We start from the raw sequence: 22,551 nt of genomic DNA on the forward strand, positions 1-22,551 counted from the left end.
CCCTTCCTCTGGATGCCGCCGTCTCGGCGGATTCTCGGCGATGGCAGAAGCACTCCTCCTTCCCTCATTTCGGTACCCGCTCTTCTCACTCCGCAAGTTTAGACACTTGCAATTTACCCCTAATCAAAGACTTTCGAGAATCCCTACAGAATGGTGGAATAATCCATCAATCAGTATCTCTATCCCGCTCTACACGGGTCGTCCGAGTTTCCGGGGGGCAGTGTCGCGATTGCTCCGGAGAACTCAAACGCCGTCGGGGCTTGCGCTCCTCGCGCCAAGGAACGCAATGATTGAGACAGACGACTGCCTCCCTTGGAGCTTAGCTTGGGCGGCGATAGCGGAGATCCGATAATGATGACAGCCCAGCATGGAATGTGGAATCGGCTTCGTAGGCTTGGCTACGCAGCTCCCTCCGGAACGGCTCCCCCTGGTTCTCCTGATGTCCGCAGGCTCCTCCGCTAATCTATGCTGCGCGGTCGGATATGATACAGCTCGAGCGACCGATCCGTTCGGCGTTGACAGGACGCAACAGGTGAAATTGTGAATCCGAGGGCACTGGTCTCTGCGCGCTGCCACTTCTAGGGGAGGATTGCTTCAACGCCGCTGCTTTGGCGGCTGCTTCATTTGTGATTGTCAAAATGGCGGACCAACAGCAGCAAGAGTTGAGGAAAAGCGTAACTCTCGAGAAAAAAGACACTAGTCCCTCCAACCAGAGCCAGAATGGACCTATCGAGCCCGGAGACCTCGAGGCGCTCACACAATACGTGAGTATAGAGCGGGTAAGCTTCGGAGCTTCTCATTCAGGGTCCCTGTCAGAGGGATTACCTCGGGGGAGTCCTGCCCTCTCACTGACGGCTTCGAATCCATCCGAAACTCGACCGAGCCCTGCATTCTCTAGAATCTCTCGATTTTTTTCGGTTCTCTCTTCGGTCGCTAATGATCTCGTGTTCATTGAAGCATCGAATACAGGGCTCGCAACTCATGAAGGAGCGCGTCGGTCGGATATCTCACAATAAATCATATCTCGAGCGGCAAATCATGAGAACGAGCTCGGAACCCCCCCAGAGCGAGAGCACTAAATCCGTTCCGACTTGCAGGTGCAGGAGCTGATGCAGCAGATGCAGGACAAATTCGCGAACATGTCGGAACAGATTCTCAGCCGCATCGACGACATGTCTCATAGAATAGAAGATATTGAGAGGAATGTGACTGACATCTCCGCTCAAACTGGCCTGGACTCGTCGTCCACTCCGACAAACGCCACCGCGACGCAATCCGCCCCTCCCCAAGGAAAAGAGAATATCCCTGAGACAACCAAAGAAGAGAAACAGTAACGATGATCTCATATACGGGCGAACCTGAGCCAAGATCCTCACGCACAACTGGTGGAAACATTTGCCTTGCCGTTTACTTGGAGGAGTTCGTGTGAACCATCAGAGATTTGTGAGAGACTTGAAGGTCCCAGATCCGAGGGAGAAAACCGGCGAATCATCCTGAAGCTGCCAGGGAGACTGTCGCTGGAGCAGATCCTGCCTGAGTATTCTTTGGTTCTCAGAATATTCCACATCCTACAAATTCATCGCAACCACCGCTAAAGCCATTGTTCGGATGGGGACGGATGACTACAAATGTCCGGATGTTGAGAGAAACATCGGCGGATTCTCTATGCCTTTGGCCTCGTATTATTTGTCTGCTCCCCGATAAGTCCGATTGTGACAGAGATACTATCCTTGGTTCGGGCAAGGATTCTCATTCTTGAGGGCCTCGAAGCTCAACTCTGCTGTTTAGTGAGATCAGTTTCAAAGAATTGCACCCATTCATGCCTCACCCAGCCCAGTGTCAGAGATTGTGTCACATGAGCCTCCGACGGGAAATAAACAGGTCACTGAGAGAAACGACTCAAATCTGTTCTCAGGCTCCCTCCGAGCTTAGCTGCGGGTACGGGGGGCACCCGCTCAATGTTTATTATCGTTGTTGATATCCGAGCGTCTCAATCGGCATCCGCATCGGAGGGGAAACGGAGAAATTAGCGCACACATCTGAGAATCGCCGAAGAATCGTTCCTTAACTGTGCACTCTGAAGTCCCACCTGCTGTAGACCGGATGATATGTGGCTGATTCTGAAGAGACAACATTTTCCACCCGACCCCTTTATTGAATTCCCGACCCCGGGGTCCGAGCTCTGGTTGAGCCATTCCGAAGCATCATCTTCTGCGTCGATAGCAAATTCGACTCCTCTCCGGAGAAGAGCGTCCAACTGTGCCGGGCACGCAATTTCCAGATGGAACACCGATGCGTTCCAGCGCGTGAGCCGTCGACTTCAGGTTTTCGCGAAGACCATGGGCTCATCTAAACTAAACGTCTCGTTTCCAGAAGCTCCCGACCTTTCCTCACGGCGAGATCGATGTCGGCCGGCGAGGCACGGGGCTTCTCGAACTTCTTCCGGATCTCTCTCTGGAAGAAATCTCTGTCTGTGAACGCGAGCTTCTGTCCGTAGCGAGCCAGTCGTTTGTACAGACCGAGGATGACCGTCTTCTGTATGGTTAGAGGCATTACACTATGAGAACGTTTCTTCCGATTCTGGAGCAGTTTCGGAGGGATTCTGGAAGACACTTCCAACTTGTTTGAGAAGTGTGAGAGAGACCGCGAGATCACAGAAATCGTATGCAATGCGCGAATCCAGAGTCCTGACGATCAGCTCGCGGAGAAGGTATCGGCGCGGCGGTACTGGGCTCCGACAACATCTGATCAGATTTTCGCCGCTGACTTAGCGGGAACACTGGATCGGGAATTGCCTCTGCCGAGACTCTCTGCCTCTGCGGAATTCCATAATCCTCCCATTCTGCTTGACGGTATACTCCACGGTTCTCGGACCGTCTCGATTCGACTTGTTGAGGAACGTGATTACCGAAAGGAGGGGATCGACCCTTGTTTTGGCGGTCTCAGACACGCCAACATCTTCCAGTGGTGTATCGCACGTGCTCGATCGACCGATCCGTCTCGTTTTACTTGAGCTGCGCTGATATCCTACTAATTTCAACAGAGAATTGACGACAGCTCAAGACGTTGTTCCCTCCTCAACGGTGAGCAAGTCTCGAGTATAACGCGCTTGAGAGAATTCGAGCCTTTCGAATAGATGAGCGGTTTCCGCTTCGAGGCCAGCGGGGATGTTCCATTGACAAGCAAACCACAGTCTTGGTTCGGCAGCCCCATGCGGGAGATAGAGACAATGAGTTGGGTTTCGGTCTGAGATTCTCATGCTCAGGTCCCGACCTTCTGGGAGTTAGATCGTCGGGCGGCGACTCCCGTATGATCGGGGACGGAGAACACTGTACTAGAATATCTTCGGCTTAATTTCGGTGGCATCCTCTTCGAATTTCTCAATTCAGGCTTTCCCCCAGATGGAGTACATAGACGGGGAGGCAGTCCCGACAACGGGCCGCATTCTCTGCTGCAGATGTGGGATTCCGATTGCCCCGAACCCGGCTAATATGTGCGTCGACTGCCTTAGCAGAGAAGTCGACATCACGGAAAGTATTCCCAAGCAAGGTGGGTACATGGCATCGGATGTATCAGGACATTCCCAAAAACTCCTCGCCGTTCCATGCTGCTAGGGTTCCATTCTGCTTGCAGGGGTTCTCCAGTTTTGCAAAGGCTGTGAACGGTATCTACAACCCCCGGCGCAGTGGGTGGTGGCGTCCTTGGAGTCGAGAGAACTTCTCGCGATATGTCTCAAGAGAATCAAAGGATTGAACAAGGTGGGCCGACCCCGGACGAGAGACAGCGCGGGGCTAAGCATGACAAAGAGAATCGTCGGTATCGGAGCGGATAAATTACTCAGACAACTCTTCTCCGTCAGGTGCGATTGATCGACGCCGGCTTTATATGGACAGAACCCCATTCGAAGCGAGTCAAAGTCAAGCTGACCATTCAGAAGGAAGTGATGGGTGGAGCGATAATCGAACAGGTTAGCGATGTCCGGTGGAGATCGGAAATCTTGCGAGCAGGGTCTCGAATCAGTGAACATAATGTTCGATAGTCCATAATGCACGATGAACGAATCGCACAATTGGCAAGGGCACCCGCATCCTCAACACCGGCTCGTTTGATTGCAGGCTTTCATCGTGGAGTTTACAGTGAACGGTCTGATGTGTGACCAGTGTCATCGCAGAGAAGCCAAGGATTTCTGGCGCGCGGTTGTCCAGTGCCGACAGAAGGTCAGTAGCGCTGTGGGAACCCTGAGGATTGCGTGCAGATGATCCTGATTTGCGTCAAGATGCGCTTGACTCTACATTTCGTCACAGGTCGATCACAAGAAGACGTTGTTCTACATGGAACAGTTGATCCTGAAGTACGATGCCCACAAAGACGCCATAAATATCAAGATGGTTCACGAGGGAATCGATTTCTTCTTCACGAAGAAGGATGAAGCGAGGAAACTGGTGCAATTCTTCCAGGTTCGTTCCTAAACTCTGAGACGGAGTCTCTTTCGGCTCTCAACTGTGGTGCTTGAAGTGCCTGTTATACGATCGTGGGCAGTATATCGTCGACCAAGGAATTTCCTGACTTTCAATCCTTTTCATTGGCAGACGATGGTGCCGATTAAGTCCGTCGAATCGCAACAATTGATATCGCACGATATTCACTCGAATAACTTCAATTACAAAACGACGTTCTCCGTTGAAATTGCGCCGGTGTGTAAAGGCGACGTCGTGTGCTTGCCGACCGTACTCGCGAGACATTTGGGTAAGACCACTTCAGGAATCGTATACTTGGGATGATTCGGGGGCAGAGCGATGAGAACGGAAAGAGCGATCGAGGAACGTCTGGAACTAGTCTGCTTGAGAGACGCTTGTTTTCTTCAACAGGGAGCATCGGGCAAATCTGCATCTGTCTCCGGGTGACCGCCTCGGTCCATGTGATCGATCCTGCGACTCTACAGGTGAAGATAGCCGTCGGGGTGCATTAGTCATGGTCTCAGGCCGGGTCTAAGTTATCCGTGTCGAATATGCATCGGAGTGAACTCACTCTTAAAGTTCTCGAATCCGCAGTTGGCCGAGATCCCGTCGCATCTTTATTGGAAAACACCTTTCCGGGGACTTTTTGCGCCGAAGCATTTGGTCGAGTACATCGTCATGGAGATCGAAAGAATCGGCGAGAGTCAAATGGTGGGCAGAGACTTCCGGCTACAGTATGCCATGGATACTTTTGGAATTATCCTATTGATCAATATCCTAAAATGATCATCGACTCTTCGTCCCCGCCAGGTCACGTTTGCCGGTCAAGGGAAACTGTCTGACCGTCACGTATTAGCGAACGTTTTCGTGATACGCGCGAGCGAATTGGGAACGCACGAGAACTACATCCATTGTAAAACTCATCTGGGTCATTATCTCCGCGAAGGTGACTCCGTTTTGGGCTTCGATTTGGCCAACGCCAATCTCAACGATCCAAACCTGAACAAACTGCCGAGCGATAAGGTAATCTTTGGCTCGGGAATTCAAACTTTAATTCGATTCGGTCCCGACTACGAACATCAAATAAAATATCTCCCCCGCGCTCGCAGGTTCCCGAAGTCGTCCTCATCAGGAAGTACTGGGGAAGCAAGGCCGATAGGGCCCAAAGACGTCGATGGAGACTGAAGCGAATGAACTTGGATCTGGACGACAGTTCTTCTGTTGGGAGGGATTTCAACGAGTTCTGTGAAGACCTCGAAGAGGATCCCGCGCTCAGACAGAATGTTAACATATACAAGGATAGCGAGAAAATCGCTGTGGAGAGCGAAGCCGGCGATGCGCCCCACATTAGCCTCCAAGAGATGCTTGACGACATGACGCTGGACGATGAGGCGATGGATGACGCTGACACCGCTTCTATGGAAGAGAATGGATGATCCATCAATATTTCTGAAGCATAAATCTTCCTGATGGTCCCTGACCGTACTCATGATTTTTTCTTCTGTGGACTCGTACCATGATCGTATAATGCTACCTCGGTTTACAGAGGCTCTTGGAATATGTTGTAGTCTCCTGAGAGCTTCAGAAGTGGAGCTCGAGCGCGAGTTGAGAACAATGACACCGACTGAATCGATTGAGATTTATTGATGTCGTTGGTTCTCCCAGACCTTTTTGGGAGATCCCCCGATTATTCTCGATCTCTGAGAAACAATACCTATTCCATGAAATTATCTTGGGCTTCTCCTCGGGTGCGATTCTTCCTCTAACCAGTTTTCGGAACGTGAAATGGACCATTCATTGTTTGGGCTGCGGCCAGACAAATGTTCGCGCAAAGCCACCATTGAGGATATACAATTCGCTCCCTCTCGCTCGCTCAGACTCGATGAGTCGAGAAAAGTCCCATGAACTGCTGAGCGGTACTCGCGGCTCAGGGATTAAAATCGCACAAACATTCGACGCAAAGTTCTCCACCAAGCCGACTTGCGGACTCGCAAAGATCAGCTGATATCGCGTCCCCCTAAAAACCTCATGCATCGCTTCCGTCGAGCTCCGAGTCCGAGTCTTCATCCTCGTCGAGAGAATCGTCGTTGTCGTCGTCGTCGTCATCGTCATCGTCGTCGGAGTACTCGGAAGGGCTTTCGTCCAATAAATCTTCTTCACAACCGTCGGATTTCCTTTTCGGTGGAGCTCCCCGTTTTCCAATCAGCATGTCCCTGACCTCTGGGTGCCGCGTCAGAAAATTCTTCAACCAATGGTTTGACGCTCGACCACACTTTTCCCAAACTCGGAGAACTTTGATGTCGTTCGCTATCGCGAAACTGAGGAAGATGTATTCAAATCGAGTTTTTCAGCCCACGTCGAGTGGGCCCATAGGCTGAAACATTGCGATCAGCCCGACATGACAACCATTCGGGCTTGAACTTGGGGTATCTTACCTGTAAGCGGCGATTTGGAATTGCTCCGTTGTGAGATAGTTTTTGGCCTTCCATTCGGCGAAGACCATTCTGCACAATTTGCGGTCTTGACTATGATTGAAAGGAAACGTGCTGAGAGATGCCCTCATTCGCCAACCGGTTAAAAGGTACTTCAAAGTTGGTCGGAATCCGGATTTCTCGGTAAGAACCGATTCGTTATCGGAAAATGACTCGCACATTTCGACTGATTATGAGGGGTCAAAAGCTGATCTCTAACTGAGTAGTCGACATACACGCTCACACATCAGGGTTCGGATGTCGCTCTCTCGAGAATCTTTCCCGGGTGAGATTTCGCGCGCAAAGTTCGACGGAGCTTCGTCGTTGCTTACGAGCAGAAATAGGTCGCGCGGATCTCCCAGTGAGCTGAAATTCCAGCTTACCGATACGTATCCCGACTATGCGCCCACCGAATTCACGAGTCTCCCTGCGAACAAGCCATCATGTTGACAGCTACCTGGATTGGAATACATATTGAGTTGCGCATTCTGCGGAAGTATTATTCGTACAGGGCAGTTGAAGGCTTGGAGGTTGTGTGTTGTGTGAGATACGAACGTTATTCCGGATTGCGAGAAAACAAGCTTTCCCAGCGGATATTGGAGGAAAGCTCCGACGACGAATCCCCCGTGTGAGGAAGAGCTGCGGAAGTCAATGGTCACCGCGAAGAATGCGACGACCGAAGCGCTAGCCGACCCGTGGGGGAGAGGCTCACAACCGATTCTCACAACCTTTTCCCAGTCCGGATGAAGGGCTCTTCTAAGAAGCTAGCCTCCGAATCGCCTGATTCGTCGTATCCTTATGCTGCGTCGCAACGCTCCACAAAAAGCTTGACGCCATGATCTCCCCCGAGTGCGAACCGCGAGACATCCTCCAGCATTTAGTGCATGGAGGATCAGATCGAGCCGAGACGGATAGATAGCTACCGCGTCGCTTATCATCTCCCTGCTCTTTCTTCTTGCTCTAGTCTTTAGTCGCATCATTCATCCAATGAGCCGAATATCCCTCTAACCGATTCTGTGGGCCCGCGCTCATCGACGGGGATCATCATCGTGACCCCACTTACCGTACCATCATCCTGAATTCATCATAAAGACACTCTTCCCATCTTTTCCCATTGAGGGCTCGATCAAGGTCTCGATAATCTCGATCAAGCCAATGATTGCTCAGTTTATCCTTAGTCCTCGCGCTCCGAATTTGAGGACGTCATTTCGGGTCGTGGCATGGAAGGCGAGCGTTCCGGAGAGTTCTCCTCCTCGCGATTTCCTCCTCACGCGTTCAGGTCTATGTATTTTCCGTCTGCTACCTGGATACGCATCGTCGTTCTATGATCCACTATGGATAAGAAGCTCCAGTCTCCGACTCCTGCGAAAGACCCTAAATTAGAGATGGAGGGTGAGACTGGGCAGAAATCTGAAACCGAACCCTCGAACAAGTAAGCTCATTCTCACCCCCCCTTGACGGAGGGGGATTCCTAATCCATCCATCGGCATTCTCGGTTCAACTTCCCACGATCTGGAACGTGTGGACGATTCTTTCGGGTCAGAATTTTTCCGGAGGTTCGTGTGTCTGGATGAGCCCCGTATCCACGTGAGGAGCTCTTCCCCCTCTCCTGACAGGGAAAGATCATTTTATTCGCCGCTCCCCGATGTCCTTCCCCGTGCTTTGGAGAAGGGAGAAGACTTTATCCTGAGCGGTTGCTCTAAAGCGGCGATCCCGAATCGACGTTTTCTCTAAGAATTCTGAGCTCCCAATCTGAATTGGGTCTTGAGCATGTTCGAAATTCGAAAGAGGTCACGGAGCTCCATGAAATCCGAGAGGAGTGATTCTTTTTCGGTAGCTCCCGACTCACGGCAGGTCGAGGTGACCCATTTCAAGGCGAGACCACGACAGGAACCAGGAGGACGGAGAATATTAAGAGGTGGAGCTTTCATACACAGTCGCCTCCTCGGACGGATGCTACCTGATTTGAGCGCAGGCTAGAGTCGAATAGGAGACTGAGTGAGGATCGCTCTCTTCCCGCTCATATCTGTCAATTTGTGGAGAGGTAGGCCGGAGAAATGATGAACAGATTCACGTGCACCGCTCTTCCTCCAAGGGTTCTCGTGAGGGTGTTTTGAGCTCCCGGCCGCGACTTGAGCGGATGCTCCCCTCCCGACTTCAGTTGGTCGATCGGGGCGAATATATATAGTAACTGGATTATGCATTATTGTTGTCAAGTAATCGTTTTGTCGAGTATCGGCTCTGAAAATCATCTGGTGATTCGATGAACCAGATAGGATCAGATGGCTGGGGGAGAATCAGTAATTGCCCTCTTTGAAGGGGCGCAGATTCCAAGCTGCGTGGAACTCTCGTGCCAATCTATGAGCGCGCGCCAACGGGGTCGTGCCAAGGGAGCGGCTTGATCGCGCATAGAGACTTGCCTCCCTGTCCGGCACGACACCGTATATCACGGCCGGCGTCTGCGTCGCGGTACTCAGATCTCCGCCGGAAGGCTCGCCATTGTCGGGAGGATGACAGCGTCCTCTTCGATAGAGTGATATGCCAACACCGACCGTAGCTCACCTGAGGGCACCGGGAGGGGCTGCCATTGAGGCTTCTCTGGAAACCCTCCTCCCGTATGCATCCTGTCAAACTGAGAGCGACACTCACTCCTGATTTTTCTATAATCTTGTCGGAGAATCATTATCGTTCAAATGTTCAAGTAAGTGTCAGAGTGAAGTTCTTGGAGTTGCTCGGACTCGAATTAAGGTTTTGACCTTCTCGGAGCTCTCAATAGCTAAGGCCCCCGCTCTCGTGAATATGAGGCTCCAGTATCGAATCATTTCAGAAAATAATTTTCACGCAGGTCCCGAGACGAGAACATGAACATAGGATTCATCGGGGCGGGCAACATGGCCAAGGCGATCGTCAAAGGCCTGCTCGACAGTTACCCCGGCGACAGGATCTTCATATCGGCTCCAACGGATCGGAATCTCGCGTTTTTCCAAAAACTCAAGTGTCGAACCACCCACAACAACAACGACATTGTGTCCCAGTGCCAAGTCGTGTTCCTCTGCGTGAAACCGTCTCAGTGCGAGTTGGTGATTCGGGAAGTGACCAGTTGGCAGAACAAACTCATAATTAGCGTGTTGGCCGGTATACCGCTCGAGCGACTCTCCCGTATGATGAAGGAGGATCCGCCTCCGAAACTGATCCGTTGCGCTCCGAATACGCCGATGATGGTCTCGAGAGGAGTCTGCTGTATATCCCCAGGCGCAGGCGTGCCAGTTCAGGACACACAACTAGCGCTCGAATTGCTGAAGCCGAGCTGCTTAGTTGTGAAGACGGTCCCCGAATCGCAGCTCGATGCGATTTGCGCGCTCTCGGGTAGCGGGCCCGCCTTCCTTTACATGGTGATCGAAGCGCTTTCGGACGGTGCTGTCAAAATGGGTCTTCCGAGGGATCTCGCCATCGAACTCGCAGCCGCCACGGTCGAAGGCTCCGCTAGGATGGTCACACACACGGGTTACCATCCAGGACAACTCAAGGATGCGGTCGCCTCTCCTGGCGGCACCACCATCTGTGGGATCCACGTGCTGGAGAAAGGCGCCGTACGTGCTCTGTTCATGGACGCCATCGAAGCGACTACTAAGAAAAGTTTGCAGTTAAGAGGAAGTCAATAGATTCATCTCTCAACTCTCGATGTTCCGGAGAAGACAACGTTGCATTCCTCAAGAACTTCCCGGAATAAGATCTTGTCAACGTGGTTCCATCTTCGACTTCCCGAGCTCAGGTCCTTTTGATCGTGAGCTCAAACTCTCTGTAATCACTAGTAATCTCATATCTAGTTGAGAGTCGACTCCACTAATTGCTCACATGTTGTCTTGTGGAATATTGGAGTCCCGTTGAACGTTTTCTGATTGAATATACGGGTCCGCTGAGCTCCTTCAGCGCGTTGAAGTTCTTGTGCTCAAAATCTGAATGAATATGATCTACATAGCAGGAAAATTTGTGTCTTCCTTCGGTGCCCGATAGGGAACTATGAGGTTTCAAAAAAAATGTGCGATAGATAACCCCTATGGCTTTCCAATTCGAATGATTTTTCTACTCCCTCCCTCTGAAAGGCAGCTCCTCGGAGACTAGTGAGGATATGATTAAGTCACCCGTCACCACGCAGCAGATCCTTCCAAATCCAAGTTTTCAGAAATCCATAGGAGAAGTATATTTGGAGTTCAGTCGTCACGTACATCTGGGCCTCCAGGTTGAAATAACGTTCCATCAATCGTTTGAATTGATTGATGTCTTCGCTCGACGTCACGGTTGCGCAGATCTCCGACAGACGAAGCCGTCTATGGCTTCGCATCCATCGAGATCCATGATTGAGACCGAAAATCCATTCATTTGATCCTTCTCGGTGCCGAGCGAACGTATCGACGGCTTGCTCTTATTGCCGGGACCCCAGATCCATCTGGGATGGAGATTCCAGCGAATTCTCGGAGTTTATCCCCCTGCCCCTGTAGGATAAAACTACAACGTCTGTCTGGCTGCCTGGCTGTCACCGAACCGATTTTTAGCGCTTACGTCCTCCGAACAGGCTTCAATTTTTTCTTCAATCGATGCCAAATCACCTCAAAGAGTTCGAGATATAATTTTCGGGCTGCTCAAATGCAAGATTCATGCATTTCTCCAGTTATCGTGATTTAATGGCAGATGAACAGCCTTCTCACTATGATGTCATCACAGCTCCTCTGGAACGTGGGGCGCGACGCGCCCTCCTTGCCAGTTGTTAATAATGAGTAATGAGCGAGAGTCCGCGTCTCATTGGTCTCTTTTCGATCCTCAGCCCCGTGGAGATCACGACACGAAGGGCGGAAGTCTATGTGATGAGGACCTGGAATTGCATTCCCTTCTGCCTCCCTCCCATCATCGCACAGGTTGGACAGGCGTCGAGAGATTCTCCTCTCACAGGAGAATCAAGGTAGATGAATCATAGGTAGCTCATCGAGTTGGGCCCGAGAATTCCGCTGAAAGCTGGACCGTGACTGGACCCCCGACGATAGGAATAAAGGTCATGAAGATCGTGAAGAGGGGGGGGGTCAGTTCACGATGAATATAAGGTCTCGCTGGTTACCAGAAGTCCAAAGATTGACCTTTCCCGAAAGACTCGAAAGCTTGAAACGGCGAGGACCAACTCTCAAGGTGCGCGGCTGCCCTCAGTGAGATTGGCACGCCCTTTCCTTCTTTGGCGTTGTGTGCTGTAGGAACACGATAGCAGACGAACACGCAATCGTAGGCGCCGCTGACGCTCGAGGATAAACAACAAAAGCAGAAACCAGCGGTGAGCACTGCGCAGCTCATAGTCCCGCACCGACGACCATAGACTCTCTGGTCGCGATTGAGGAGTTTCTCAGGCTAGAGCTTGGGATAGAGGATCTCCGAGGAGAAGATTCAAGTCGTAGCCTTTCGGCCGAACGTTTCGCGAAGGAGTTGTGGTCGTTGCATTCATTAATGAGAAGAAAGTGACCGGGAACTTGCGTTGTCTTCCGATCGTCCACGACCGGTGACAGGACTCCACGAGATCGCTCCGGCTTCGCTTCAGGACTGAGAGCATAAGCACCGAGAGCGCAATGGTTTTCGCAGCCGTGTGCTATGGGCTCGGGATGATACTCAATGGCATCCTGATGTTCGTAGCAGTCTTCCATGTAAGTTCGAAATTGCTTATATCTTTCGCCGATCTCCGTCGGTTCTCTCTAGCTCCTTGCCCAGGCCTCGGGGACGAGTATTCGACTTTGACGTCGTCTCTACAGCTCGGAAGTGGTTCCTCGATCGGAGCCGCGAATCCTGAGAGTCTACCCACAGTGATTAGAGTTCTCCCCAAATCAAGTCGAATGTCCAGTGAGATCTACGGACCTGGGCGGGGGGAAGTTCTCGCGGAGCTGCTGATTCCTTCTGGTTCGCGCCGATTGTGACTCACCGACAATTAAATTACGACTATAAAGATCCTATACATATTTATTATATGCGGGGATGTTCGAAACAAGATGCTGATTCAAGAGCCGACTTCATTCTGTAGCGTGTTCGGTGACAATCTCGAAGAGAGCTTCCACTGACCGGAAGACGCGGGAAATGACGTCTGTCGGTAAAACTCCATCTGGAGTGGGCGTCTCCATTCGAGGTTTCATCCCGGATTGGAATCTTGAACGCCCGTGAGCCACGAGTGTGAGTATAGAAGATGTATCTCGGGAACTCATGAATGGGACCCTGAATCGGGGCTCAAGCTCAATCGGGGTTCGATTTCCGAGCGTCTTCCTTCTGCGAGCTAGTTACTGAAACGCGAAGTGCAGGTGGAGCCCGAGGGCGATACGCTCTTTGCATCGAGCCAGAAGCGCTTCATCGATTTCGCCAATCGGATTCAGTGATAGAAGGTCACCGAATGAGGAACGAGGAAGATCGCACTCCTCTATTGATTCACGGAATTCTCTGACGACGATTGAGACTTCGATCTCGAAAATTTGTTTTCTTTGCAGGTGATTGCGTTCGACGAATTGAAGTGCAGTTACAAGAACCCGATCGAGCAATGTCGATCCCTCAACGTGGTGAGTCGAAGATTTCACTTTGATTAGATTAGTGATCTAGCCTGTGGACAATCGGTGCGATATGTCACAGATACGATTTCCAAATAAGACAAAGACACCAATTTTCTCTATAAGTCCAAGATGATCTCTTCACAGTCATTGAATAGTGAGTATCCTCACTAGTCGCGGAAGCTCCCTGGTTTTTGGAGAGATCGTTTCGGGTTCTATCGTAGCGGCGGTTGAATGTAGCACCCAACCATCAGCGATCATGGTGCGCGAATCCTTAGCCGGTCTCTTGGACGCGCGAAATAGATTTTCAGATGGGAGCGCATCAGAACGAAGGGCTCTGACGCTATTGCATGCACTCGATACTCGATCGGAGTCGATATCTTCACCCTTAGTCTCCCTTGCTCGCGAACCACGTGTAGTGTAGCTCCATAGATGTCTCGCTCCGCACCGCTGTTCCGAGTCATTGAGAAGATAGAAGAATGGATCTCTCAGAATATCTCGAATCGATATAGGCGATTGCGGAGAGGAGTCGAGCAGCCAATGACTGAACAAACTAATCTGACGTTGCAGCTGATTCTTCCCGAATACGTCATCCACGCTGTTTTCACCGTATTGTTCCTACTCGCGGGAGAGTTCCTGACGGTGTTGATAAATCTTCCGCTCGATGCCTTCCATTTAATGAAGTACATGAACAGGTGAGATCGATTGATTGATTGATGGATGGAGGCAGCCTGGCCGTAAAGACGCAAAATCCCAGTTCCGGGATTTCCTATTCCCTTAGAAATTGCATGCAATCACTCGAAGGATCGAGGCTCGTCATTCCGTTCATAAGATTTATGAATCTCGTTCTTTCTTATTCCAGACCCGTCATGAGTGGTCCAGGCATATACGATCCTACCATAATACTGAACGCGAATATACTCAACCAAGCCGTCAGAGAAGGATGGGTGAAAATGGCATTTTACCTGCTCGGATTTTTCTACTACCTCTACGGGTGAGTTTTTCGTCGCGCCGCGTCGCTAGGATGGGCATTGAGAATTGCACGTCGTCTCGATGAAACGACGTTCCTGTCACGCAGGAATGAAATTAATTTTATACTCATCGTGCGTTTGCCCCTTTCCAGGCTTGTGAGCTCTCTTATGTGAGATTTGGGATGAGTGATCGGGAGAGCTGCCCGAAACTGTGTAGAAGACTTTGCAAAGTTTCGGAGCGGAGTTCCGTCGCCTCATTGGAAAGCTTGGTGCCCACGATAGCAATACCCGGTGTATATAGCTCTATACATAAGGTGATAGAAGAAGAATAAACTTATTTTGTGAAGCTGATGGTTGACTGAGAGATAAGATGACTGTTACCTACACCAATTTTTTTTTCCATCGAAAAATCAGCGGGGCCGGCTTCGGGTAAAGTCCCGGAATGTGTATAGCTGCAATAGAGATTTCATTCGATGCTAGGCGAATTGAAGTGGCGCTTGGTTCTCGAGGTTCCCTTCGGGATGTTCCCAGACCGTTCATGGGGGCGGAATCAGCCAGACCCTCAAAATGACCTTCAAGAGTCCCCGTCGAGCTGAGGGTTGACTCCTCGGAGCCCTCGGGACAATTCTCCCGCCGAATCTAAGATTCTAATGCGCTGTGGGATTCCGAACGTCTCTTCCAGATGAGCGAGAGCAAAGCGGGTGCTGCCTCGACTCGAATGTTGAGAACGACTTGATTAGCATTCGACGTTGTCCGCGCGGAATCGAACACAGGGGGTCTTAAGGTGACAACTCCACGGCTGAGCAGGATGAATAAGGCCAGTAGCCATATTTCGCAGATACGAAAACTAAGCTCTGATGGGATCCTCTTTCGACTCTAGGACGTAGCGAAGGCCACGAGGAATTAAAAATTTACCAATGGTGCTCAAGGTTGTTGACGAGAGCTGCAGATGCATGGCTTCGAGCGAAACTGCCTAAACGTAACGCGATCGAGTCCCTGTACAGGACGCGACTCAAGTTTCAAGACCCAGTGATGAACGACCCGAATTGAGACTCTGCCGGGAAGAGAGCTCAGGCGAATCGGCAGAGGGCCTCCATGAAACTGAGCTAGGAGAATCAGGAGTTAAATCTAACCCACGAGTCGTCGTCGGACCGGATCAGAAGCGGTAGCATTCAGTAAACGATTCAAAGCAAAATCTAGTTAAATTGTCCCGGAATCACCGCATCAGGTCGGCTCGTCTGACCACGAGCCGATTCGCTGGAGAAGTATTGCTGCTTCCCTCGCGAAGAAATCCGCACATCTGGAATCGAAGCCTCTGAGTCTGTTGAAATCGATGGTGGAATCTGAGTGTGCCGATCGGGGAGTGAGCTCGCTTCCTCGTGAGTCCCGTCCTCAGGTCGTCCGGGGAGATTCGGTCGTCTACCCAGGGAATCATCGATTGCCGTCCAATGGCAGCTCTTCGTAAGGGACGCAACGCGCAGTAAACAGATCTAATCCATGAAAACAAGCTCCCAGTCTTCCGCCAAGAGCCCTCTCACCCCCATGAGTGGAAGAAAACCTTCGAGCGAGATTCAGGATTCGTGGGAGGCTTTTTGCACCTCTCCGACGGGAAAATGATGCCACATTGTAATTCGAAGGACACGGTAGCATAAGTGCTCACCCGATGATGGAACCACGTGCAACCCCAAGTGACGCCGTTGCTCGAAAAATTCCATGAAATCCCAGCAGGATACGTCGAGCGTACCGAGGGGAACTACTGCGCTCCGGAGGATTTCGTGCGGTCAACGTCGGAGCTCCCAGCTGCATTCCGAGGTCGAGGATCAGGTGAGAACATGAGAATCAATTTCTCATAGATTTGCTCGATGATTCGAGTTCGGAAATGTGATCGTCTCAAGGTCTGCCACGCGTTGCTTTCGAGAGCTCCCGTCGAACCGCAAACAAATGACATGTATCTTATACCTGCCAAGGTAGATTCCAAGACCACGAACACGACATGCGACGTTCGACAGATCCCATGGTCTTTCTTCCATTGCGGACAGGAAAACTTCTTAGAAAATACTAATCGTTAGTCTTACGTAATTCCAACAATATTTTCTCAGATCCACCGCAGCTATATCTTCAGTGTCAAACAGCCCCGATCTCTGTGGTTTCGATGCTCACTCTCCAGTCTACATGAGCGGAATCGTTTGATCATTCTGTGTCACCCGATCGGCCCATTGGTCATTCCGTTTGAACCTGGATATCTCCGAGAAAATTAAACTCCGATGAACGATCGTTCGTTGCTGGAAGCGCAGACAGTGGATCTGCTTAACCTGGCCACAGATCGAACCTGCTCCGTCGGATTTTCAATCCCTTCCTTGGAAGACCCCTTGCCGAGGAGCTGCGACGCCGAAATTTCTGAGGATCGACTCCTTGCAGAAAGGCTCAAGTCCGAGAGCTGGAATAGGGGAATATTGAAATCCGATGTCGGCCAACGAGCGAAGCACTGGATGTGCTATCGGAGGTGGTCAAAGGTCGGAACTTACATTCTCTTAGTTGACCTCGCGGCGAGAATAGCGAAAGACGACCTTCGCCGCGCTCACCATCCTCGATAAGATAAGGGAACTTTATGATGAGCCATAAAAGATCGACTTCGAAAAAGTTCTCAATGCTTTTTCGTGCGGAAGAACGTGCTACGAATTTCGGGAGTCATCATTGGATGCCTCCGCAGAAATTGATGGCTGATAGGACTCCCCAAGCTCGGAGGCGAGAGTCCGTCCCCGGTCTTGCTGATATCCTTCGAAGGGAGATCGGCAGATCGAAGATCGAGGTTGAATTCACATGGAATCTCCCGTACGATTCCACATATGGTCTGCAGCTGCTCATATGGATAGGAACGGGAACTTTCCCGCGACATATAAGTTCTCTAAGCGCACAGAACGGTTGTACCAACTTGGAGTTTTCGCGGAACGAATCCTTGTCCGGAAATTACATGCGGCCGAAGTTTCATCCGAGAATAAGCTCTGGAATCTTGGGACTCATTCCGAATTCTCGCCGAATCCATGTTCCGAGTTTTCGAGACTGAATACTTCTCCGCTGTCATAGTCTTGTGGTGCAACACCCGTCACCGTCCCATTCCGCTCTGCCGATAGCCGATTTCACGACTCGGGAGGTCCTAGCAGGGACCTGGACTCGGTCGCAAAATGTATCCGTGTTTGAATGTGACATCGGAGCGAAGTTCGAGCGTTTCAGCTCACTCACTCAGCCAATAGCTCAGTCTAGGAAAAGGATTTTCTGGAGGAGATCGGATCGGATTAGGCAGGGCACGAGACAAGATCTCGCGGGCCGAATCGCGCAGAACATCTCACATGACAGCTTAGAACGGAGAATAAGACTTCTCCCACCTAAGTCACGCATGATTCCGGATGCGTGACTAGGTTTGGACAAGACAGCTTCGGTCGATTGTCGGAGTTTCGGGGAAGCGCGAGGTAAAAAACTCTTCCTCCGTCGGGTTGTCTGAAAACCTTATGCCTCGTTGAATCGCTCTTGGGACCAGCACGATATCCTCGACCTGCAATAGAGCGACGGCCCTACTTCTTCTGAGCCGGCGAGATTTGATTCCCCGGGATGAAAAACCGAGCTCGGCGCTCGGAGAAGATGAATGACATTATTCAGAAAGTCTGTCGCACGAATACCTACCTACTCAACTGAGCTGAGCGTCCTTCCTCGCAATCATCAAGTTCCCTCGAGCGTGGATCATTCTCAAGCCGACCTCTGCACTAGATTTTTTTCACGAGCCCATAAAATGATCTTATTAATGGTATATTCAGGATATTCTCTGATAAGCGAAAGGAAATTAATATTTTGATGGCTAATAAAAATATCATGCGAGCATCGAGGAAAGTCGTGAAACTATCCATAACCCTTGAATTACATTATTCATCGGGTAAGTCACCCGAAGCTTAAGATATGTGAAAACAGCCACAGGAATGGCGATTTCCCAACACCGGTTGTTTGGAGATTCGAGCACAAGTAGGTAACTCTTCCGAAACATGGACGAGTCGATCCGTAAAAGTTCAAGATTTCAGGTCTTTCTCGTTCATCCCAGGAGAGAAAGGACCCCGACAGCGAGAATTCTGCCCCAGCGTGCCCGCTGACCCCGATGAGCCCTCACTCGATCTCGACTTCCGCGCCCTCGCTTCTTGAAAGCACAGGGTTGTGCTTCAGAGAACAGTACACTCTGTGTAGAAGTAAGGCGCTGGCAGTCTTCGTCCATCGACCGGCAGAATAAGTGAAGTTTGTTCATAGGTGGGTACTTAGGTCCGAGTCTACGCTTGCTTCTCATTATTGTAACAGCGAATGGCAGGACGAGAACGAGCATCTACACCTAATTCAACGGATGATGTCAGGGAGTGAATTGCATGATCGGACTCGACTCGATTATAGCAACATGGTCATGCCTATCCGCGATTCAAAATGAACATCGGGCCAAGGATCAGAATCGCATTGTACCGACCTCATTCAAATTTCCTCCGCGGATAATAATGCCTCCGATATGAATATCCATGAAGACAGATTCGGGACGAGAGCGGGGGAGCAATTTTGGAGCGGCAGTACACCTCGCATAGTTTGGCAGCTATCCCAGACTAGTGGTGAATAGGAGAAATACAACGTACGACGAGAATGAATCCCTGCTGAGGAAATGCTCTTCAGACTGTCCATCCCAGAGGGGCAGACTGAACCAGGCTGGGGAGAAGTTCCAACGAGCCGCGATCAATGAATTCGAATTCCCCGTTCAGCGATTCCAACTGCCCACCCTTCTTTTCCGAAAAGCGTACGAATATGGTAGCTGCCTCTATCCATGACTTGACCAATGCTGTAAGACATTGTAAGTGCTGCTGTGCTTCGATGAAGCACTGATCACGCACGTGAGCAAGCTGGGATCAGAGATGGTAGCGCGGAAACTCGAGGATGCGACGCGGCGGCGGATCGCATTATGCAATAGAAATAATTGTAACTATTATTCTTGTTCTTGGTCGAGGCATACTTGAGCCATTGTCTCATTGGCGGTCGCGACGAGCCTCTGGGTTCCGACTTCTGTCTTGACGTGAAGGCTACGCGTTCTTGGCTCAACTCTTTCAGAGGAGCGTTGATCATCCATTGAACTGGTTTCGAAATCTTGAGATCCTTGGCTCGAGCTCTCCGCGGCGACGAGGAATGCGCAATACCTCCAAGATGTATCACTGGTTCCCTCCCGTCGACCCCGCTCCCCTCCCTTCCCCGGGACAGAAGCGCCCGTAGAAGATGGAATGCTCCTTCCGATTCCTGGAAATATCTGCGGATAGCTCCCGCTCCCCATCGGGGGCCTTATGTCAGCGTTCACATCACTCCTTTTGTCATCTTTGAATATTGACCCGCATCCACCGAGGAGCTCGGCCTCCCGTCAAATGCTTTCTTGCTCCATCGAGGGTGTTCTCTCAGAAAGTCTGAACCCAGAGCCGGCGAGAGTCGCGATGAGAATAGAGGGGTGAGAGAGGAAAAAGCAGAGATCCCAGTACCGAGCCATCCGGCTCGCGTATCTGGGAAATGAGGCTGAGTTCCGCAACAGCACAGTGATGATGCCCGTGGTGTCTCGATTCCGGGACCGCCGCTGATTTTGCCAGCCGCTGCCAGTTGTATCCTCCGTTTTTGTGAGCATGTGTGAGTGTATGATCGCACTCAGGAGAACAGAAAACTGCTGGAAAGTCTGACCAGTCCAATGAGGGCAGAAGTCGTAGCACCCAGCGCTCGCGGTCAGAATTGACGATCACTTCAGACTTGTCGTCTCGAATCAGTCGCCAGACGGAAGAACAGAAAGACGAAGCGCGCTGGAAATGCGCTGCTGGAGCAGCGTCACGGCCAGGCCTCTCACCGCAAATGTGGAGAGCACGCATCATTCTAAGGAGCGTTTTCCGACCCTTTCCGAAAGCAGCATTTGTCACTTGCCTGTATAGATAAATAAAATGGAATAGAATGGAACGGACCACCATCGAATGAGCCCGCGAACCCAAACGACCGACGTATCGACGACGACCGATCGAGGGTAGAAAATTGGCAGAACTGAGAATCCGAGCGAAACTCGGACACAGGGAACACCCTCCCTCGGTCAATCAGGTGGCCATTGAGGAATCAAGCGCCAGAGCTTAAGTGCGTGGAACTCAGGAAAACGTGTGCGACTACTGGTTGCAGCGAGAGCGTGCCGCTCTTCTCAAGTGTCACAACAACACCAACTGAAGCCGTGTGAGAACTCCGAGTGCCAAACCTTTCAGAGATTCAAATTCAAGATTCGGAAGTGAATCAACCGAACAGTGCCTTTTGGATTTAATCGAAGCGTTTCAAGTGAGTACACCGGCCGAAGGGAAAGATTCCCTCTAGGAGCATCCCTGGACGCCTCGTTGATATCCTCGGTCAGCGGTTCTCGCGGTCGTACGCTCGTTCCTCCACGCTTGGATTCGACGAAATATTTTGAACAAGTCAACCTTTTGATCTCCCACGCGATCCCTCCCTCGTTACGAGGGCTTTTTTCGTATATTAGGAACATCTAAGAATTCTTTTTATGACGTTCGAGCGCGTCCTCGAACTTGTTGTCAATCTTGACGTGTTTCGGGAATCGAGGGTTGTATTCAGGCGACAACCTGTCTCCACGCTTCCTCCGTCATCAGAATCCAGACTGGAATGATTGATCCGTATAACGGATTCCGGAGCTGATTCGAAGCTACGCGAAACGTCGTTCCACAAATTAGTATTTTGTGTCGAATCATGTGGATAATGTGGAGGTCCGGACAAAATCGGAGAGATGTCAGAGAACACAGTTTTGGGATTTTTTACTCTGATCCGAGAAGCAACAAAGAAGAGGGGATCGCGCGACGAGAGTCGTCGAATCCTTCCGATAGAGATAAGAGTTCGACGCGGCGACTCGTCATTTCTTTTCCAAGCACCTTCCTCCGGAACTCGTTCTCTATTGTTGTATTATCTCTTGACGGGTAGCAGTCCTCCAGCAATGCCCTCATCTCTCCTGGGTTCCATGAAGAAGTTCCAGAACATTTGAAAAAGAGATGACGAAAACTTCGAGCGAGGGCTGTGGATGTTACTGGTCCCAATCGGATACGAGCTCGCTTCGCTCAAAATGCCCGACCTCATCGCGGCCGCGGATCCCACAATCGCTCGTGGTTAAGGCTTCACGAGGGAGGCGTCCGGAATCGCTCTGAGAAGCCTTTACGCGGAACGTTCCCTTGAGCGACCTCTGATACGACATCGCGCGTCGGAGCATCAGAGGAATTCAAACGGCCATCGCTCAGATGCAGAGCGTGCTACAATGTGTGACGATGTGTCAGCTATCCGTACGGTGAACTCAGTGAGCTGAACTAAGGATTCCTCGAGGCGCTGACCGAGTCCTCCGCGGGCTATGTATCTTTCGCCAGACTTTGGACCCGAAGAAACCGCGCAGAAACGGTCCGGGTCGTGCTCGTGACGGTTCGCGCCTCAATTCTTCCGAACAACACGGATCTGGTCCATTCCGGCGGTGTTCGCATCTTCAGAAGAATCGCAGCCCATCGGTCGGCTTTCATTGATTCGAGCTTTTCAAAGTGTTCAAAAATCACGTGCGGAAGCAAGCGTCGACCGACGCCGCGCCGAAACTCCGAGCAGCCTATCTTTCACTTTTTCTCGCACCTTTCTGATCCCGCAACGCTTTTCTTCATTTTTTCGTCCGCCAGACCTCGTCTCAGAGGTTTTATTTTTCCGCATTCCGCCCCGTACCTGGAATATCCTCTCGTCATTTTCAAGTTCATGGTAGCGCAGGTGCGCCTTTCGATTTGTGAGGAGTCCCATTTTGACGGAGTTCCCAGAGTTTCCGTGATTGTAATCATCATGATCATCTTCGGCGAAGGTGAACGGGGGACTCTCACACTGGCGGGCTTCCGATCGACGGTTCCATGAAATTTCAATCTCCCATTGTAGTTGTCCGTGTTTCCCGAGCCTTCGACTTTCGTTTCTGCTGACCGTCAATTTCAAATTTGTGAGTATTTCTGTTCGGGATCGCTGGCGACTTCGTGAGCGTTTCCCCAGAGAG

General features: G+C 51.0%; 5 protein-coding genes across 6 annotated transcripts; 4 read left to right on the top strand and 1 right to left on the bottom strand.

Annotated features, from left to right (window-relative positions):
- Nucleotides 1-638: 638 nt before the first annotated feature.
- LOC100908847 (heat shock factor-binding protein 1) lies at nt 639-1,649 on the top strand. The gene is made up of 2 exons (XM_018640800.1): nt 639-764; nt 1,098-1,649. Exons 1-2 carry the CDS (start codon nt 639-641, stop codon nt 1,332-1,334), a joined length of 363 nt encoding a protein of 120 aa, XP_018496316.1. The 3' UTR covers nt 1,335-1,649.
- A 1,307-nt stretch (nt 1,650-2,956) lies between these two features.
- Nucleotides 2,957-5,930, top strand: Nmd3 (60S ribosomal export protein NMD3). The gene is made up of 11 exons (XM_003746723.2): nt 2,957-3,083; nt 3,402-3,549; nt 3,634-3,758; nt 3,860-3,967; nt 4,116-4,217; nt 4,305-4,457; nt 4,590-4,746; nt 4,869-4,942; nt 5,052-5,168; nt 5,268-5,480; nt 5,567-5,930. The coding sequence occupies exons 2-11, from the start codon at nt 3,402-3,404 to the stop codon at nt 5,891-5,893; spliced, it is 1,524 nt and encodes a 507-aa protein (XP_003746771.1). The 5' UTR covers nt 2,957-3,083; the 3' UTR covers nt 5,894-5,930.
- Nucleotides 5,931-6,082: 152 nt separating this feature from the next.
- On the bottom strand, nt 6,083-7,147 carry LOC100902707 (protein SIS2). Its single transcript, XM_003746724.1, has 2 exons — nt 6,893-7,147; nt 6,083-6,775 (listed from the first exon to the last, which is right to left on the bottom strand). The coding sequence occupies exons 1-2, from the start codon at nt 7,108-7,110 to the stop codon at nt 6,484-6,486; spliced, it is 510 nt and encodes a 169-aa protein (XP_003746772.1). The 5' UTR covers nt 7,111-7,147; the 3' UTR covers nt 6,083-6,483.
- A 1,094-nt stretch (nt 7,148-8,241) lies between these two features.
- Nucleotides 8,242-10,915, top strand: LOC108864692 (pyrroline-5-carboxylate reductase 3). Of its 2 annotated transcripts, none has more exons than XM_018640819.1 (2): nt 8,242-8,360; nt 9,774-10,915. In XM_018640819.1, exons 1-2 carry the CDS (start codon nt 8,263-8,265, stop codon nt 10,588-10,590), a joined length of 915 nt encoding a protein of 304 aa, XP_018496335.1. In that variant the 5' UTR covers nt 8,242-8,262; the 3' UTR covers nt 10,591-10,915. The 2 variants fall into 2 exon arrangements, with proteins under 2 accessions (XP_018496335.1, XP_018496336.1); XM_018640820.1 differs by lacking the exon at nt 8,242-8,360 and adding an exon at nt 9,558-9,629.
- Nucleotides 10,916-12,190: 1,275 nt separating this feature from the next.
- Nucleotides 12,191-14,824, top strand: cni (protein cornichon). The gene is made up of 5 exons (XM_018640821.1): nt 12,191-12,609; nt 13,435-13,503; nt 14,062-14,186; nt 14,354-14,485; nt 14,615-14,824. Exons 1-5 carry the CDS (start codon nt 12,535-12,537, stop codon nt 14,634-14,636), a joined length of 423 nt encoding a protein of 140 aa, XP_018496337.1. The 5' UTR covers nt 12,191-12,534; the 3' UTR covers nt 14,637-14,824.
- Nucleotides 14,825-22,551: the final 7,727 nt, after the last annotated feature.

This window comes from Galendromus occidentalis, unplaced genomic scaffold (assembly GCF_000255335.2).
Source record: "Galendromus occidentalis unplaced genomic scaffold, Mocc_1.1 scf7180000077501, whole genome shotgun sequence".
Classification (NCBI taxonomy): domain Eukaryota; kingdom Metazoa; phylum Arthropoda; class Arachnida; order Mesostigmata; family Phytoseiidae; genus Galendromus; species Galendromus occidentalis.

What these genes read in the sequence shown, in the direction of transcription:
- LOC100908847 (XM_018640800.1), top strand. Translation starts at nt 639, where the DNA reads ATGGCGGACCAACAGCAGCAAGAGTTGAGGAAAAGCGTAACTCTCGAG. An exon ending in TCGAGGCGCTCACACAATAC is followed by an intron (nt 765 to 1,097) that starts GTGAGTATAGAG and finishes TCCGACTTGCAG; the next exon opens with GTGCAGGAGCTGATGCAGCA.
- Nmd3 (XM_003746723.2), top strand. Translation starts at nt 3,402, where the DNA reads ATGGAGTACATAGACGGGGAGGCAGTCCCGACAACGGGCCGCATTCTC. An exon ending in GGAAAGTATTCCCAAGCAAG is followed by an intron (nt 3,550 to 3,633) that starts GTGGGTACATGG and finishes TTCTGCTTGCAG; the next exon opens with GGGTTCTCCAGTTTTGCAAA. An exon ending in TTGTCCAGTGCCGACAGAAG is followed by an intron (nt 4,218 to 4,304) that starts GTCAGTAGCGCT and finishes ATTTCGTCACAG; the next exon opens with GTCGATCACAAGAAGACGTT.
- LOC100902707 (XM_003746724.1), bottom strand. Translation starts at nt 7,110, where the DNA reads ATGTGCGAGTCATTTTCCGATAACGAATCGGTTCTTACCGAGAAATCC. An exon ending in TTCCAAATCGCCGCTTACAG is followed by an intron (nt 6,776 to 6,892) that starts GTAAGATACCCC and finishes CATCTTCCTCAG; the next exon opens with TTTCGCGATAGCGAACGACA.
- LOC108864692 (XM_018640819.1), top strand. Translation starts at nt 8,263, where the DNA reads ATGGATAAGAAGCTCCAGTCTCCGACTCCTGCGAAAGACCCTAAATTA. An exon ending in GAAACCGAACCCTCGAACAA is followed by an intron (nt 8,361 to 9,773) that starts GTAAGCTCATTC and finishes ATTTTCACGCAG; the next exon opens with GTCCCGAGACGAGAACATGA.
- cni (XM_018640821.1), top strand. Translation starts at nt 12,535, where the DNA reads ATGGTTTTCGCAGCCGTGTGCTATGGGCTCGGGATGATACTCAATGGC. An exon ending in TGTTCGTAGCAGTCTTCCAT is followed by an intron (nt 12,610 to 13,434) that starts GTAAGTTCGAAA and finishes TTTTCTTTGCAG; the next exon opens with GTGATTGCGTTCGACGAATT. An exon ending in TTAATGAAGTACATGAACAG is followed by an intron (nt 14,187 to 14,353) that starts GTGAGATCGATT and finishes TTCTTATTCCAG; the next exon opens with ACCCGTCATGAGTGGTCCAG.